At 41.2% G+C, this 13,117-nt stretch overlaps 1 protein-coding gene across 50 annotated transcripts in view; it reads left to right on the forward strand.

The window, feature by feature from the left end:
- LOC126915937 (uncharacterized) overlaps window positions 1–13,117 on the forward strand; it is a 114,897-nt gene that overhangs the window by 50,356 nt on the left and 51,424 nt on the right. For 48 of the 50 annotated variants that reach the window (XM_050721084.1, XM_050721085.1, XM_050721100.1 and 45 more), the window contains 21 exons: window positions 61–381; window positions 659–1,039; window positions 1,160–1,483; window positions 1,590–1,895; window positions 2,119–2,430; window positions 2,558–2,872; window positions 3,121–3,429; window positions 3,873–4,205; window positions 4,408–5,379; window positions 5,497–5,829; window positions 6,001–6,300; window positions 6,441–6,770; window positions 6,853–7,161; window positions 7,459–7,770; window positions 7,887–8,207; window positions 8,486–9,115; window positions 9,215–9,532; window positions 9,845–10,153; window positions 10,265–10,570; window positions 11,012–11,329; window positions 12,671–12,994. In XM_050721084.1, coding sequence (XP_050577041.1) covers window positions 61–381; window positions 659–1,039; window positions 1,160–1,483; window positions 1,590–1,895; window positions 2,119–2,430; window positions 2,558–2,872; window positions 3,121–3,429; window positions 3,873–4,205; window positions 4,408–5,379; window positions 5,497–5,829; window positions 6,001–6,300; window positions 6,441–6,770; window positions 6,853–7,161; window positions 7,459–7,770; window positions 7,887–8,207; window positions 8,486–9,115; window positions 9,215–9,532; window positions 9,845–10,153; window positions 10,265–10,570; window positions 11,012–11,329; window positions 12,671–12,994 — 7,683 coding nt within the window. The remainder of the gene's footprint in view (window positions 1–60; window positions 382–658; window positions 1,040–1,159; window positions 1,484–1,589; window positions 1,896–2,118; window positions 2,431–2,557; window positions 2,873–3,120; window positions 3,430–3,872; window positions 4,206–4,407; window positions 5,380–5,496; window positions 5,830–6,000; window positions 6,301–6,440; window positions 6,771–6,852; window positions 7,162–7,458; window positions 7,771–7,886; window positions 8,208–8,485; window positions 9,116–9,214; window positions 9,533–9,844; window positions 10,154–10,264; window positions 10,571–11,011; window positions 11,330–12,670; window positions 12,995–13,117) is intronic. The other 2 variants (XM_050721136.1, XM_050721137.1) reach the window with 1 other exon arrangement.

Genomic DNA, 13,117 nt, shown 5'->3' on the forward strand with positions numbered 1-13,117 from the left:
AACAGATAAAACAGATATGATATAAATGTTATAAATATTTGTGAATTCACAACGTTTCAGAAGAAGAAAGCAGAAACATATGCCAATACAACGAAGATTGTCCATCGAGCAAATATTGCGATCGCCTTAACCGGAAGTGCATCGACCCATGCTTGGAGAACGATTGCGGTGTGAACGCTAATTGTTATCCAGAGAATCATCAAGCTCAATGCAAGTGTTTGCCTGGATTCCAAGGAAATCCTGAAGTTGGATGCACACTAACGACCACCAATCCGTGTGTTCCAAACCCTTGTGGTTTAGACGCCATGTGCGAGAACGATAATGGCAATCCTATATGCTTCTGTCCGAAAGGATTGACTGGAAATCCGTTTGAACAATGTAGTAAGTTTCTCAAATATATTTTCTTTAGTAAGTTTGAAGTATAGAATAATTTTTGTACCGATTGAAATTTTTCATGAAATTTCAATTAGGAAGAGAGTTAGTAAAAAAAATATTTAATAGAAATTAATTAAATGTTTTACCCAACCATCTTTATATATAAATTATTGTAAATTAAAATTTCCAATGAAATTCCAACCAAAATTAAAGCGTATATGAAGATGAAGAATATTTAACGGAAATTCGATTTTCTAACGAGCCTAAAAATATTTCTTCTCAGTACCAGAAGGTGACCAGTGCCAAGAAAATCCATGTGGCGTTAATTCTGGGTGTCGCGTGGTGTCAGGGCAAGTGAGATGCTTCTGTTTACCAGGATACGAGGGGAAACCACCTGCTTCCCCTTGCACGCTTCCTAGCAACCCTTGCGAACCATCTCCTTGTGGACCTAACACTCAATGTACCGTATTGAACAACGGCCTTTCGAAATGTACTTGCCTACCAGGATACATCGAGAGTCCAAATACGATCAGGGGATGCGTGCCTAAGTCTGATCAGTGTAGTCCTAATCCTTGTGGACTTGGCGCTAAGTGTGACTCGGATAGAGTACCTCCTTGTTATTGTCCGGAGCATACCGTTGGAAATCCTTATCAGAGTTGCGCAGGTAAATGTTTGTCAAATTTTTAACGATCTATACAATTCGTAAAATTCTTAACAGAACGCGTTATGTACACGTAAAAGATAAAACACTAATTCAAACGTGGCTTTTATTTTTTGTTTTCAGTAACTCCATCAGATACATACTCACCTTGCCTGCTAGTTCCTTGCGGAAAGAACGCGGTCTGTGTCGAGGAGGATGGCATTGGAAAATGCAAGTGTGTTCCACCATTTATTGGAAACCCATACATGGACGGTTGCGAAGCGGAATGTATCGTGAATCAAGACTGCGACAACCATCTTGCGTGTTTCAATCAGCATTGTAGAGATCCTTGTCCAGGTGTTTGCGGTTCCAATGCAAAATGCGAAGTGGTTGATCATGTTCCAGTTTGTTCTTGCTTACCTGGCTACACCGGCGATCCGTTTGGCTCTTGCAAACTCGAGACGTCTCGTAAGTCTTTATAATTATTGGGATCGGATCATTGTAATTGTATTATAAAAAGTTTTATTCTAAATCTATTTAGAGAGTAAAATTGAATTTCAATCGGTTCTTCCAGCTCTTCCATCTCAGAATCCTTGCATGCCATCACCTTGCGGACCGCACAGTATCTGTCGCGTGATGAACGATCGTGCGGTTTGTTCGTGCAGTCCAGGATATCATGGAACGTCGCCTAATTGCCGTCCAGAATGTCTAGTTAGCTCAGAGTGTCCTGCACATTTGGCTTGTATCGGTCAAAAATGTGGGGATCCTTGCCCTGGTCTCTGTGGACAGAATGCTTTATGCCAGGTCGTCAATCACAACCCCATTTGCAGTTGTCCTTCGGATTATCTCGGTGATCCTTTCACTCAATGCGTCAAAGAAGGTAATTTAATCGAATTTTTCGATTCCTTAAAAATATTTATAAACGATTCAAAGACAAAGAAGTTTATGAAATATCTACCGAATGAAATATTTAAGTCCCTGTCTCTAGGTTCTACTTCTTTAGTTGTATTCATAAAAGTATGAACTGGCGTAATGTGTTAGAGGGCATTACAAATAATTAACAGACTATAATTCAATAAAACTATTTATCTTTTCTTTGTCAGATATACCACTGCCAAGACCAAAGAATCCTTGTTTACCATCGCCCTGTGGCCCGAATGCCGAGTGTCGTGTGCAAGAGGATCATCCAGTTTGCACGTGTATCAGTGGAATGTTCGGAGCACCGCCACTTTGCAGACCAGAGTGTTCGATTCATCAAGACTGTCCACATTATCTCGCCTGTGTTCAAAAGAAATGCGTGGATCCTTGTGCTGGTTCTTGCGGATTTAATACCAACTGCACCGTGCAGAACCACCGGCCGATGTGTCAATGTAACGAGGGTTACGAAGGGGATCCATTCTCTGGATGTAGCAAAGGTAGAAGTTCTTGAATTCTATAAAGAATATCGCAACGTTTCATTTCAGCGATACAACTTGACTTTGGATTGGACGTAGTAGCAATATTTTCCCATTTTTTACTCGATCAAATTTGTTCTTTTCATAGTTACATTCCCAGTGCCACTGCCATGCGATCCATCGCCGTGTGGCGCGAATGCAATTTGTAAAGAGCGAAACGGAGCTGGTTCGTGTAGCTGTTTACCCGACTACACCGGAGACCCATATCAAGGATGTAGACCAGAATGTGTTCAAAATTCAGACTGTGTTCATACGAAGGCTTGTATAAACAATAAATGCAAGGATCCATGCGTGGGTGCGTGTGGTATAAATGCTCAATGTCAAGTGATCAATCATCAACCCTCGTGCAGCTGTCTCTCTGACTACACGGGAGATCCATTAAAATCCTGCCATATATCGCCTGGTAAATTTACGAAATAACACGAATTAATACTTTGACAGTGTAGCCCGAGAAAATTTTAGGCAAATAATGGACGAATATTTGAAAATTCAAAGATTTTAAGAAATTTATAAATGCACGAAGTTTCAAGATTTGAATATTCTGATAAAGAAATCGTTATTTACGACATCTTATTACACTATCAAAGAATTTAAAGATCAAATCATAATTCTTGCCATTTCATTATAAAACGTCATTTTATCTTCTTCTAGTAACACCACTGCCACGTGATCCATGCCAACCATCACCTTGTGGATCATATAGTAATTGTCGTGTGATCGACAATCATGCGGTTTGTTCCTGCCAGCCGGATTATGTCGGTAGTCCTCCACAATGTAGACCAGAATGTGTGGTTAGCACAGATTGCGCTCAGAACATGGCTTGTATCGATCAGAAGTGCAGGGACCCTTGTCCAGGCACTTGTGGCCAGAATGCTGATTGTCAAGTTATCAACCATAATCCCGTATGCAGTTGCACGTCTGGATACACCGGAGATCCGTTCTTTGGTTGTGTTAAAGAAGGTAAGATCTTTATATTTCTTACTTCCCATGACTCTCTACATAGGCCAGACTTTATCCTTCGGGCAGGATGGCCACCAAATGTCCTAAATACCTTTATTTCGGGTCCGCAATAATCTTAAGAACCCAGGATAAATTTTAGCATTTTTTATAGTTATGGTCCTTAAGACCAGACAAGTATCTTTTAAGTTGAAGTATTCCTTAGATTTATTGTCCATACTGTCGATTATCGTATCGTAACGAGAATTTACAATTCCTATTGGCGCCTCTACCGCGACCACGTCTCTTCGCGAACAGTTGAACAATTTTAATCGTTCATTTTACATCAGAATTGTATTTTTATTGAAACGCTTCAATTATTCGTTTTATGTTACACATATATTTCTCTACGATCGTATTCTCAGTGATTGTGATTTTGCAAAGTTATTTTTAAATACTTCTTAAAGTGGAACCGAAACAACCTGGACCAAAACCAAGTGGAAATCCATGCATTCCATCGCCTTGCGGTCCAAATTCTCAGTGTCGCGTGATTGATGGATTCCCAGCATGTTCCTGTCTACCGAATTACGTAGGCAGAGCACCGAATTGTCGACCGGAGTGTGTTATTAACGAAGGATGTCCTGGAAATCTTGCATGTCAGAACGAACAGTGTGTAGATCCTTGCCCGGGATCCTGTGGCGTGAATACTTATTGCAATGTCGTGAAACACAATCCAGTTTGTATTTGCAACACCGGGTACACTGGAAATCCATTCACCGAATGTGTACCTATTATGAAAGGTAAAGTACCGATGGTTCAAGAATTGTTTTTCTGAATGATTTTAATCTTCGAATTTTCAGATATTTAAATTTGTAAACCTTCGATTTTCAAGTTGTAAACTTTACAAGTTTCCGAATTTTCAAACTTTCAAATATTTACAATCCTCGATTCACCAGTTTCTAAATTTCCAAATTTTCATCTTAAAACCTTTCAAATTTTCAGTACCCACGACCACGGAACAACCGCGCACGCCATGCAATCCATCTCCGTGCGGAGCGAACGCGATCTGCAATGAACGTAATGGCGTAGGATCTTGCACTTGTCGTCCAGAATACATCGGCGATCCCTACACAGGATGTCGACCAGAATGTGTGACAAACACCGATTGCGATCGTAGCAAGGCTTGCCTGAACAATAAATGCGTGAATCCATGCCCTGGCACATGCGGTCAGGGAGCAACTTGTCGCGTGATCAATCACGCTCCATCGTGTTCCTGTCTTCCTGGTTTCACCGGGGATCCTTTCAGCGCCTGCGCAGTGTTCGAAGTGACGCCAACCTCACCGCCACTAAATCCCTGCGAACCATCGCCATGTGGACCCAACAGCAACTGTCGTGTTCACAATGGACACGCTGTGTGTCTTTGTCAACTAGGATTCGTCGGTGTTCCTCCAACCTGTCGTCCAGAATGCACAGTGAGCTCGGAATGTTCTCAAAACAAAGCGTGCATCGATAACAAGTGCGCAGATCCTTGTCCAGGTTCCTGTGGGTTGAACACTAAATGTCTGACAGTGAATCACAATCCCATTTGTACTTGCACTAATGGATACACTGGCAATCCACTGGTTCAGTGCACCAAATTTAACGTGTCTCAACCACCGTTTAAGGATGTTGGAAGTCCTTGCACTCCTAATCCTTGCGGACCTAATTCTCAATGCAGAGTTATTGGCTCTCAACCAGCTTGTTCTTGTTTGTCGAACTTCATTGGTCGTCCACCGAATTGTAGACCGGAGTGCACTGATAACTCGGATTGCTTCCATTCGGCCGCGTGTATTAACCAGAGATGCAAGAGTCCTTGTCCCGGAGCCTGTGGAGAGCTGGCTAGGTGTACCGTTCAGAATCACATTCCGATTTGTACGTGTCCCGAGGGTTATGAGGGCGATGCCACTGTTCGGTGTATTCTGGCACCTCCTCCAGGTATGACCCCTTATTTCTAATTCTACGATTATGCTTCAAATTTTCAAGCTTCCAAATTCTCAAACTTTTCAATTTTCAAATCTTTATTCCATTATAACTAATCTTTATTTTATTTAGCAACGGACATAAGCGTAACAAACCCATGTTCTCCGAATCCATGCGGTCCAAACGCTCAATGTCGCGAACGAAACGGTGCAGGAGCCTGTGCATGTCCACCAGATCTTATCGGAGATCCGTACGATAACGTGAAGGGATGTCACAGAGAGTGTGAATCGAACAACGATTGTGCTCCACAATTAACCTGCGTTGGTTTCAAGTGTTCTGATCCGTGCCCAAGTACTTGCGGTACATTATCCATCTGTAATGTTCAGGAACATGTTCCAGTGTGTACTTGTCCTCCAGAATACACGGGAGACCCGTACTTCGCTTGCGAAGTTAAGGAAATACCGAGTGAGTCTGTCATCTATTAAATTTCATACATTTCGTATTTATTTCACATGTATGTTTGATTTCTATAGCACTTGGTTATATTTAGATCGAATAATGATTTTTATTGACTAATTGTTACTATATGTATAAAGTATCGGATAAATATTTTATTATTGCGAATTCATTTTTCAGGAGAACCAATGGATCCATGTTCACCATCACCGTGTGGACCCAATAGTAAGTGTCGCGAAGTGAATGGTCAAGCAGTCTGCACGTGTCTTCCGGAATACAGAGGAATTCCACCGAACTGTAGACCTCACTGTGTGGTCAATGCTGAATGTCCAGCTCACTTGGCTTGTTTGAATAAGAAATGCACGGATCCATGTCCAAACACCTGTGGATTGAGAGCATTGTGTACTACTAAGAATCATAATCCTATTTGTACTTGTCCTGTTGGATTTACGGGAGATCCTTTCTCACTATGCTCGCCTGGTAAGGATTTCATCAATTTTTATATGGATACAATTTTAATAATGATACTTTATGAAGATAGAATTCTTTAAATTATACTAATTATACTTAAATTTTTGAACTCCTAAGTCTTCAAATTTTTTATCTTATTTATCTATTAGCGCAAGAAGTTCAACCGTTCACGGAACGACCGCCGTCCTGCACTCCATCACCCTGCGGTCCGAATTCCCTGTGTCAGATCATATCCGGAAACCCAGCGTGCTCCTGTTTACCAAATTACATCGGTGTTCCTCCAGAATGCAGACCAGAGTGCATTCTAAGCTCCGAATGCAAGAGTCACCTTGCTTGTGTGAACCAGAAATGTCAGGATCCTTGTCCAGGATCTTGTGGCGTTAATGCTCAGTGTCACGTACTGAATCACATTCCTGTTTGCACCTGTATGAATGGTTTCACTGGTGATCCGTTTACACAGTGCACAGTGATTCCACCAAGTAAGAAGATATATTTCATTATTATACGAATTAAATGATTGTTCAGTTTCTTACGAGACGCAAAAACGTATTTTACCCTTAGCAACCGTACCATCTGTGAGCGATCCATGCAGCCCATCGCCTTGTGGACCTAACGCCATATGTAAAAATGGAGATTGCGAGTGTTTACCTGAATATATCGGCAATCCGTACGAAGCTTGTCGACCAGAATGTATCCTCAATTCGGAATGTGCACGCGATAAGACTTGTCTGAAGAATAAGTGCAGAGATCCTTGCCCTGGCACATGCGGACAGAATGCGGTGTGCGATGTTGTGAATCATATTCCTGTGTGTTCCTGTATTCCTGGATACATTGGAGATCCGTTTGTCAGCTGTCGTGTCCAACCACAAAGTGAGTAGAATTGAACAGCAATTACCTGATTTTTTAAACTATCTGTGACTTCTCAATCGCTTGAAGTTTATTTAATCGTCCACTAATTAAGCTTTCGTCCCACTAAGAACTTCCCTGTATCTATTTTTTACAAATTTTTAAATCTGACCTCCCGGACTTACGAATTTTTAAATTTTCAAATTACTAGATGTTTCGATTTTCAAATTTTTCAAATTTCTAATCTCCGATAAATTTTTCGGAACTCAACCAAGAAATAATATGTAACGATATCCAGTAAGTCATAAAATGCATTTTTAGTTCCAGAAGCAAAGAGAGATCCATGCTCGCCCTCACCATGTGGGCCAAACAGCCAATGTCGTAACATCGAGGACCACGCAGTGTGTTCTTGTCTTCAGGGATATCTTGGATCACCACCTTCGTGCAGACCAGAATGCGTGGTCAGTACGGAATGTCCTCCGACTCGTGCTTGCGTGAACAAAAAATGCACGGATCCCTGTTTGGGTTCTTGCGGCTTGAACGCCAGATGCGAAGTGATCAATCATTCGCCGATCTGCAGTTGTCTTTCTGGACAGACTGGAGATCCTTTCAAGAGCTGCTACGATACTCCGAGTAAGAAATTTTCAATTAACTATCAGGTTGCATAATAAATTCGTTCGCCTCTCGCAATGTCGAAGTTACAGTCCCAAATTCTACATTAATTACGTTCATCTAATTTTTCTTTGCAGTCTTACCAGACGTCAAAGACACAGGAGATCCGTGCAATCCATCGCCATGCGGTCCGAATGCTCAATGCCAGAACGTGAATGGCTATCCATCCTGTTCTTGTCTTCCAACTTATATCGGAACCCCGCCGTCTTGTCGTCCGGAGTGTCTCATAAATCCCGACTGTCCATCGAACAAAGCTTGCGTAAATTCCAAATGCACGGATCCTTGTGCAGGGTCCTGTGCCGAAAATGCCAGGTGTTTGGTAGTCAATCATGCTGTTACCTGCTCATGTCCAGCCGACTATACAGGAAATCCTTTCGTCCAATGTGTCGAACTGGATCGTAAGTTCATTTAATTTGCTCATTACATTGTTCGGAAAGTTCATTTTCTTAAAGTAACCTAATCTCTTCCCAAACAAAAAGATTTTTTCTACGTCTCTAACTTCTCGTTAGTTTTATACGAGGAATTATCTCCTTTCTGGTTGCACCGCGATTTCGCAAACCCCTTGTATTTCCCACGTCCATTAATTAGTTATTTTATTGCGTATTTTGAATTTCTTCCATTTAATCATTTTCATACGAATACTCTTAATCGGTATACTTCGTATCTTAAATTGCAGAAGAACCAATTAATCCATGCGAGCCTTCGCCTTGTGGTCCAAACGCGATCTGCCAACAACGTGACAACGTCGGTGCTTGTATCTGTATCGACGATTACCACGGAAATCCCTATGAAGGCTGTCAGCCAGAATGCATCCTCAGTTCAGATTGTCCAACGAACAAAGCCTGCGTTCGCAACAAATGTGAAGATCCATGTCCAGGAATATGTGGCATCCAAGCTCAGTGTTCCGTCATCAACCACATCCCTACTTGCACATGTCAGCCTGGCTACGTAGGAGATCCCTTCAGCATCTGTAATTTACCAATTAATGCAGACACTGAGCCTACTATCACTGACCCATGTAGTCCTACGCCTTGTGGACCCAATAGCTTGTGCAGAGCCGTGAAAGATCAAGCTGTGTGTACTTGCCAGGAATCGTTCGTTGGTTCTCCGCCTAACTGCAAGCCTGAGTGTGTCGTAAATTCTGAATGTCCTCAAAATAGGGCTTGTTACAAATACAAGTGTAATGATCCTTGTCCTGGAACGTGTGGAGTGGGAGCTAATTGTCGTGTAATTAATCATAATCCGCTGTGCAGCTGTCCTCAGGGCACTACGGGAGATCCTTTCTCTAGATGCTATCCTCAGACGAGTGAGTATTTAAAATAATATTTATATGACCGGTTTTTAGAGACCTTGTTTGAATTAAATTAATAAATTGACATTATTTTAAAATTATATTTTTTTCCAGTCACACCATCGCCACCAGTGGGTGATCCTTGCAGCCCAAGTCCGTGCGGCCTCTACGCAGAATGTAGAGCAATTGGCGATCAAGCTGCTTGTTCATGCCTCAAGAACTACATAGGACTACCACCAAATTGTCGACCAGAGTGTGTCGTTAACACAGATTGTCCTTCTAATCAAGCCTGCATCTCGGAAAAATGCAGAGATCCTTGCATTGGATCGTGTGGACAAAATGCAGATTGCAGGGTGCAGAATCACATTCCTGTCTGCTTGTGCCAACCAGGATACACCGGCGATCCTTTCACGCTATGCTCGCAGATAATAGGTATTTATTAAATTCGAAGGGAAAACACGACAAGTCTATTTTTGCTTATTTTTTTTTATTTCAAACAGCTCGTTAAATCGACGAATATGAATTTTTTAAAAATAGATCGTACGCCTATAAAATTTTGTAACAATCGTACATACGTGATCCGACAACCAATTAAACGGGCAGTAATTTCATGATAGCGAATCGATTATTGAATTTTAAAATTGCTTATTATGATTTTCGTCTGTGATCTTTATTGCTCGTGTTTTGTCTTTATCTATTCATTAGACAGTTGAATTCACGTTTGTATTATTATTTATTTTATAGAACAACCAAAGCCAGAAGATCTGTGCAATCCATCCCCCTGTGGACCAAACGCAGATTGCAGAGAGGGAATCTGCACGTGCCTTCCAAACTATTTCGGTGATCCATACTCGTACTGTCGTCCAGAATGCACTATGAATTCGGACTGCTCTCGAGTAAAGGCGTGTGTCAATCAATTTTGCGTGGATCCTTGTATTGGCACGTGTGGAACCAATGCGAAATGCGACGTAGTCAATCACATTCCTATGTGCAGCTGTTTCCCTGGTACCACTGGAGATCCGTTCACACTGTGTCGACCACAGATATCTGAAGGTGTGTATAATATATATATGAGTTTTAGTTTTAGTGTACATATGAATTTGTATAAGCAGTCCGCACAAGTACATGAGAACTATATCAAAGAAATTTTGATCGATTTCCCAGAACCAAGAAAACAACCATGCACACCGTCTCCCTGTGGGCCGAACAGTATTTGCAAGGTGGTGAACGATCATGCAGTCTGTTCTTGTCAGACTGACTTTATCGGTAGTCCTCCTGCGTGCAGACCAGAGTGTGTAGTGAGTGCCGAGTGTCCGTTAACTCAGGCGTGTCTCTCTAACAAGTGTCAAGATCCCTGTCCAGGAACTTGTGGACAGAATACCAAATGTCAAGTAGTCAATCACAATCCAATATGCAGCTGCTCTGAGGGACACACTGGCGATCCTTTCACTAGATGTTACATCATGCCCAGTAAGTTTTTTCATTTCTATATTTAGACATTTATCCATCCACATAGTATGGTTTGAACAGCAATGGAATTGTCGATATATTGAATCATACACCGAAAAAAATTCTTCTAAAAATCGTTCATTTTATCGAATGTATGCTCCTTCGATATAAAGAAAGAAATGATAAATCAGTTAGTAAATAGATTTTTCGAGACACAATTGCATTATGTCAAAGATATCGACTTCAAATCTCTCGAAAGATATTGATTTCGAAAATATTAATTGTCGTATTTTACATACTAAACTTATATATTTGCATCGAATACATTTTCCCTCTTTTTACGCCTGTTATATCGAATACAGCCTTTTAATCGCTAAGTAACATCGAAATCAGATAATCGACAGAATTATATTTACATCTATTTCTTCCGTAATCTTCAAATATTATTTCTTCGAATTTCAGAACAACCACCAGTACCAACGAACCCGTGTCAACCATCTCCGTGCGGTCCGAACGCGGAGTGTCAAGTGCGAGGTGATAGTTCAGCGTGTTCGTGTATCGAAAATTACATCGGTGTTCCACCAAATTGCAGACCTCAGTGTACGATTAATCCCGAGTGTCCGCCGCATTTAGCGTGTATGCAACAAAAGTGTCGCGATCCGTGTGTCGGTCTGTGCGGTTTGAATGCTCAGTGTACGGTTGTGAATCATCACGCGGTGTGTGCTTGCCTCGATGGTTACAGCGGAAATCCGTTCAGCGTTTGCGAGACGATCCAGATGGGTGAGTCTACTAAAGAACAATTTTTCATATTTCTTTCCTTCTTTTTCTCCTATTTGCAAATTTCGTCGTTTGCATGCGGACGAAGTGCAGGTAAGTGCTGATTTACATCTTCCAGAGTTAGACTGCGGATATCTGCAAATTTATGAAAAATTTGAAGGTGCAAAGGTGCGTGTAATATACAAAAATATTTGTGGAATATAATGTATAAAAAAACGTACAATATGCAAAGTATAATATAATGTAAATATAATATAAAAAATATAATGTAATATCTCGTCATAACGTTTAGTAGGTAAAATAATTGTCTATCTACCATTATCATTTCTTAATTAAATTCGTAAAAGTATGAATTTGCGTAAATATCCGCAGCCTAATAATAACGACCATTTCGTTTGCTAACAAATAATCATATTTTCGTCGTTGAGAAAGAAGAGGCCCTAACAAACTCGGTGACAAAACGTCACTATGGTGGCGGGGCCATAAATTATCATCAACATGCACTTAGAGTGAGAATAATCGCTAATTGCATAATCACATCTGCAATTAACGTACCCAACGAAGTTGAGCACGGCTTCGAAAACCCCCCACACGTACATATAATTGAGAAAGTAATCATAAATGAAATATATAACCAAGTTAAGAGATTGAATGGTGGCGGGGCCTATGGAATATAGGCTCTAATTATATTGTCCCTGAATGATACCCGATAACCAATTCATCCCCTCGAATATGTAGGATATTGCACGTACTGACCATTCCCAATCCAAGCATAATGCTTTGAAACAGCCCTAAGGTTGAAACGTCCTGAGTTGGAAAAGTCTTGGAACGTTTGGTCCCCTATGTACCCCGTATGAATTACCCTCGTTGCCCTGGATACAAAGGCATTAACCCTTAAAAAGTGATATGAGCTTACCCTTCCTAATTAAAGATTGAAACCGACCTCGAAGACACGCTTATTAGAAATTACTTATAAGAATTAATTCCCTAACCCTATATTACTAAGAAGATTAAAAACCCTAATAAACCCCGAATGCTTAGAAGCGTTTAGAAGATAGTAGACGTTTGAAGACACGCCTCATGAACCCAAATCAAACCCTAACACCCGATGCTAGAGCGAGAACCAATAATAGGAGATTGAATCCTACCCTTGAAGGATCAGACAAACGCAAGCATTTCAATGCTTGCTATTTAAGAAAGCTTCTGCTTATCCCCGATCATTCATTCGCAAATTTATTAAAATCTAATGAAAATTCAACGAATATTCATACCACTGCACGAGCTTCCACCAAACACCGCATGATGAATTTAAACATAAGTGAAAGTGTTTCTCTTTTCGATCAGATACACCCTTAGATATTAGGAAACCATGCGAGCCATCCCCCTGTGGTACCAACGCAGTTTGTCGCGAGAACAATGGCGTCGGTTCCTGTTCCTGTCTGCCAGACTACATTGGTGACCCCTACGAAGGATGCAGACCTGAATGTACCCAAAACCCCGATTGCTCCAAGACGATGGCCTGCATGGGCCTCAAGTGCCGAGATCCCTGTCCAGGAACCTGTGGATTGCAAGCTCGTTGCGAAACGATCAATCACGTGCCTGCGTGTTCATGTAACCCTGGATACACCGGCAATCCGTTCACCTATTGTTCCCCCATCTCCGTTGCTCGTAAGATTCCGTTTTCTGTCACGTTTTGCAACCAAAGACGCTTGATCATTAAACAAAGATAGAGACGTAGAACGTAGAATCGAGACCTTCATATTCATATAGCAACGAGTAGAATAGTAACGA

This window comes from Bombus affinis, chromosome 5 (genome assembly GCF_024516045.1).
Source record: "Bombus affinis isolate iyBomAffi1 chromosome 5, iyBomAffi1.2, whole genome shotgun sequence".
In the NCBI taxonomy this organism is placed as follows: domain Eukaryota; kingdom Metazoa; phylum Arthropoda; class Insecta; order Hymenoptera; family Apidae; genus Bombus; species Bombus affinis.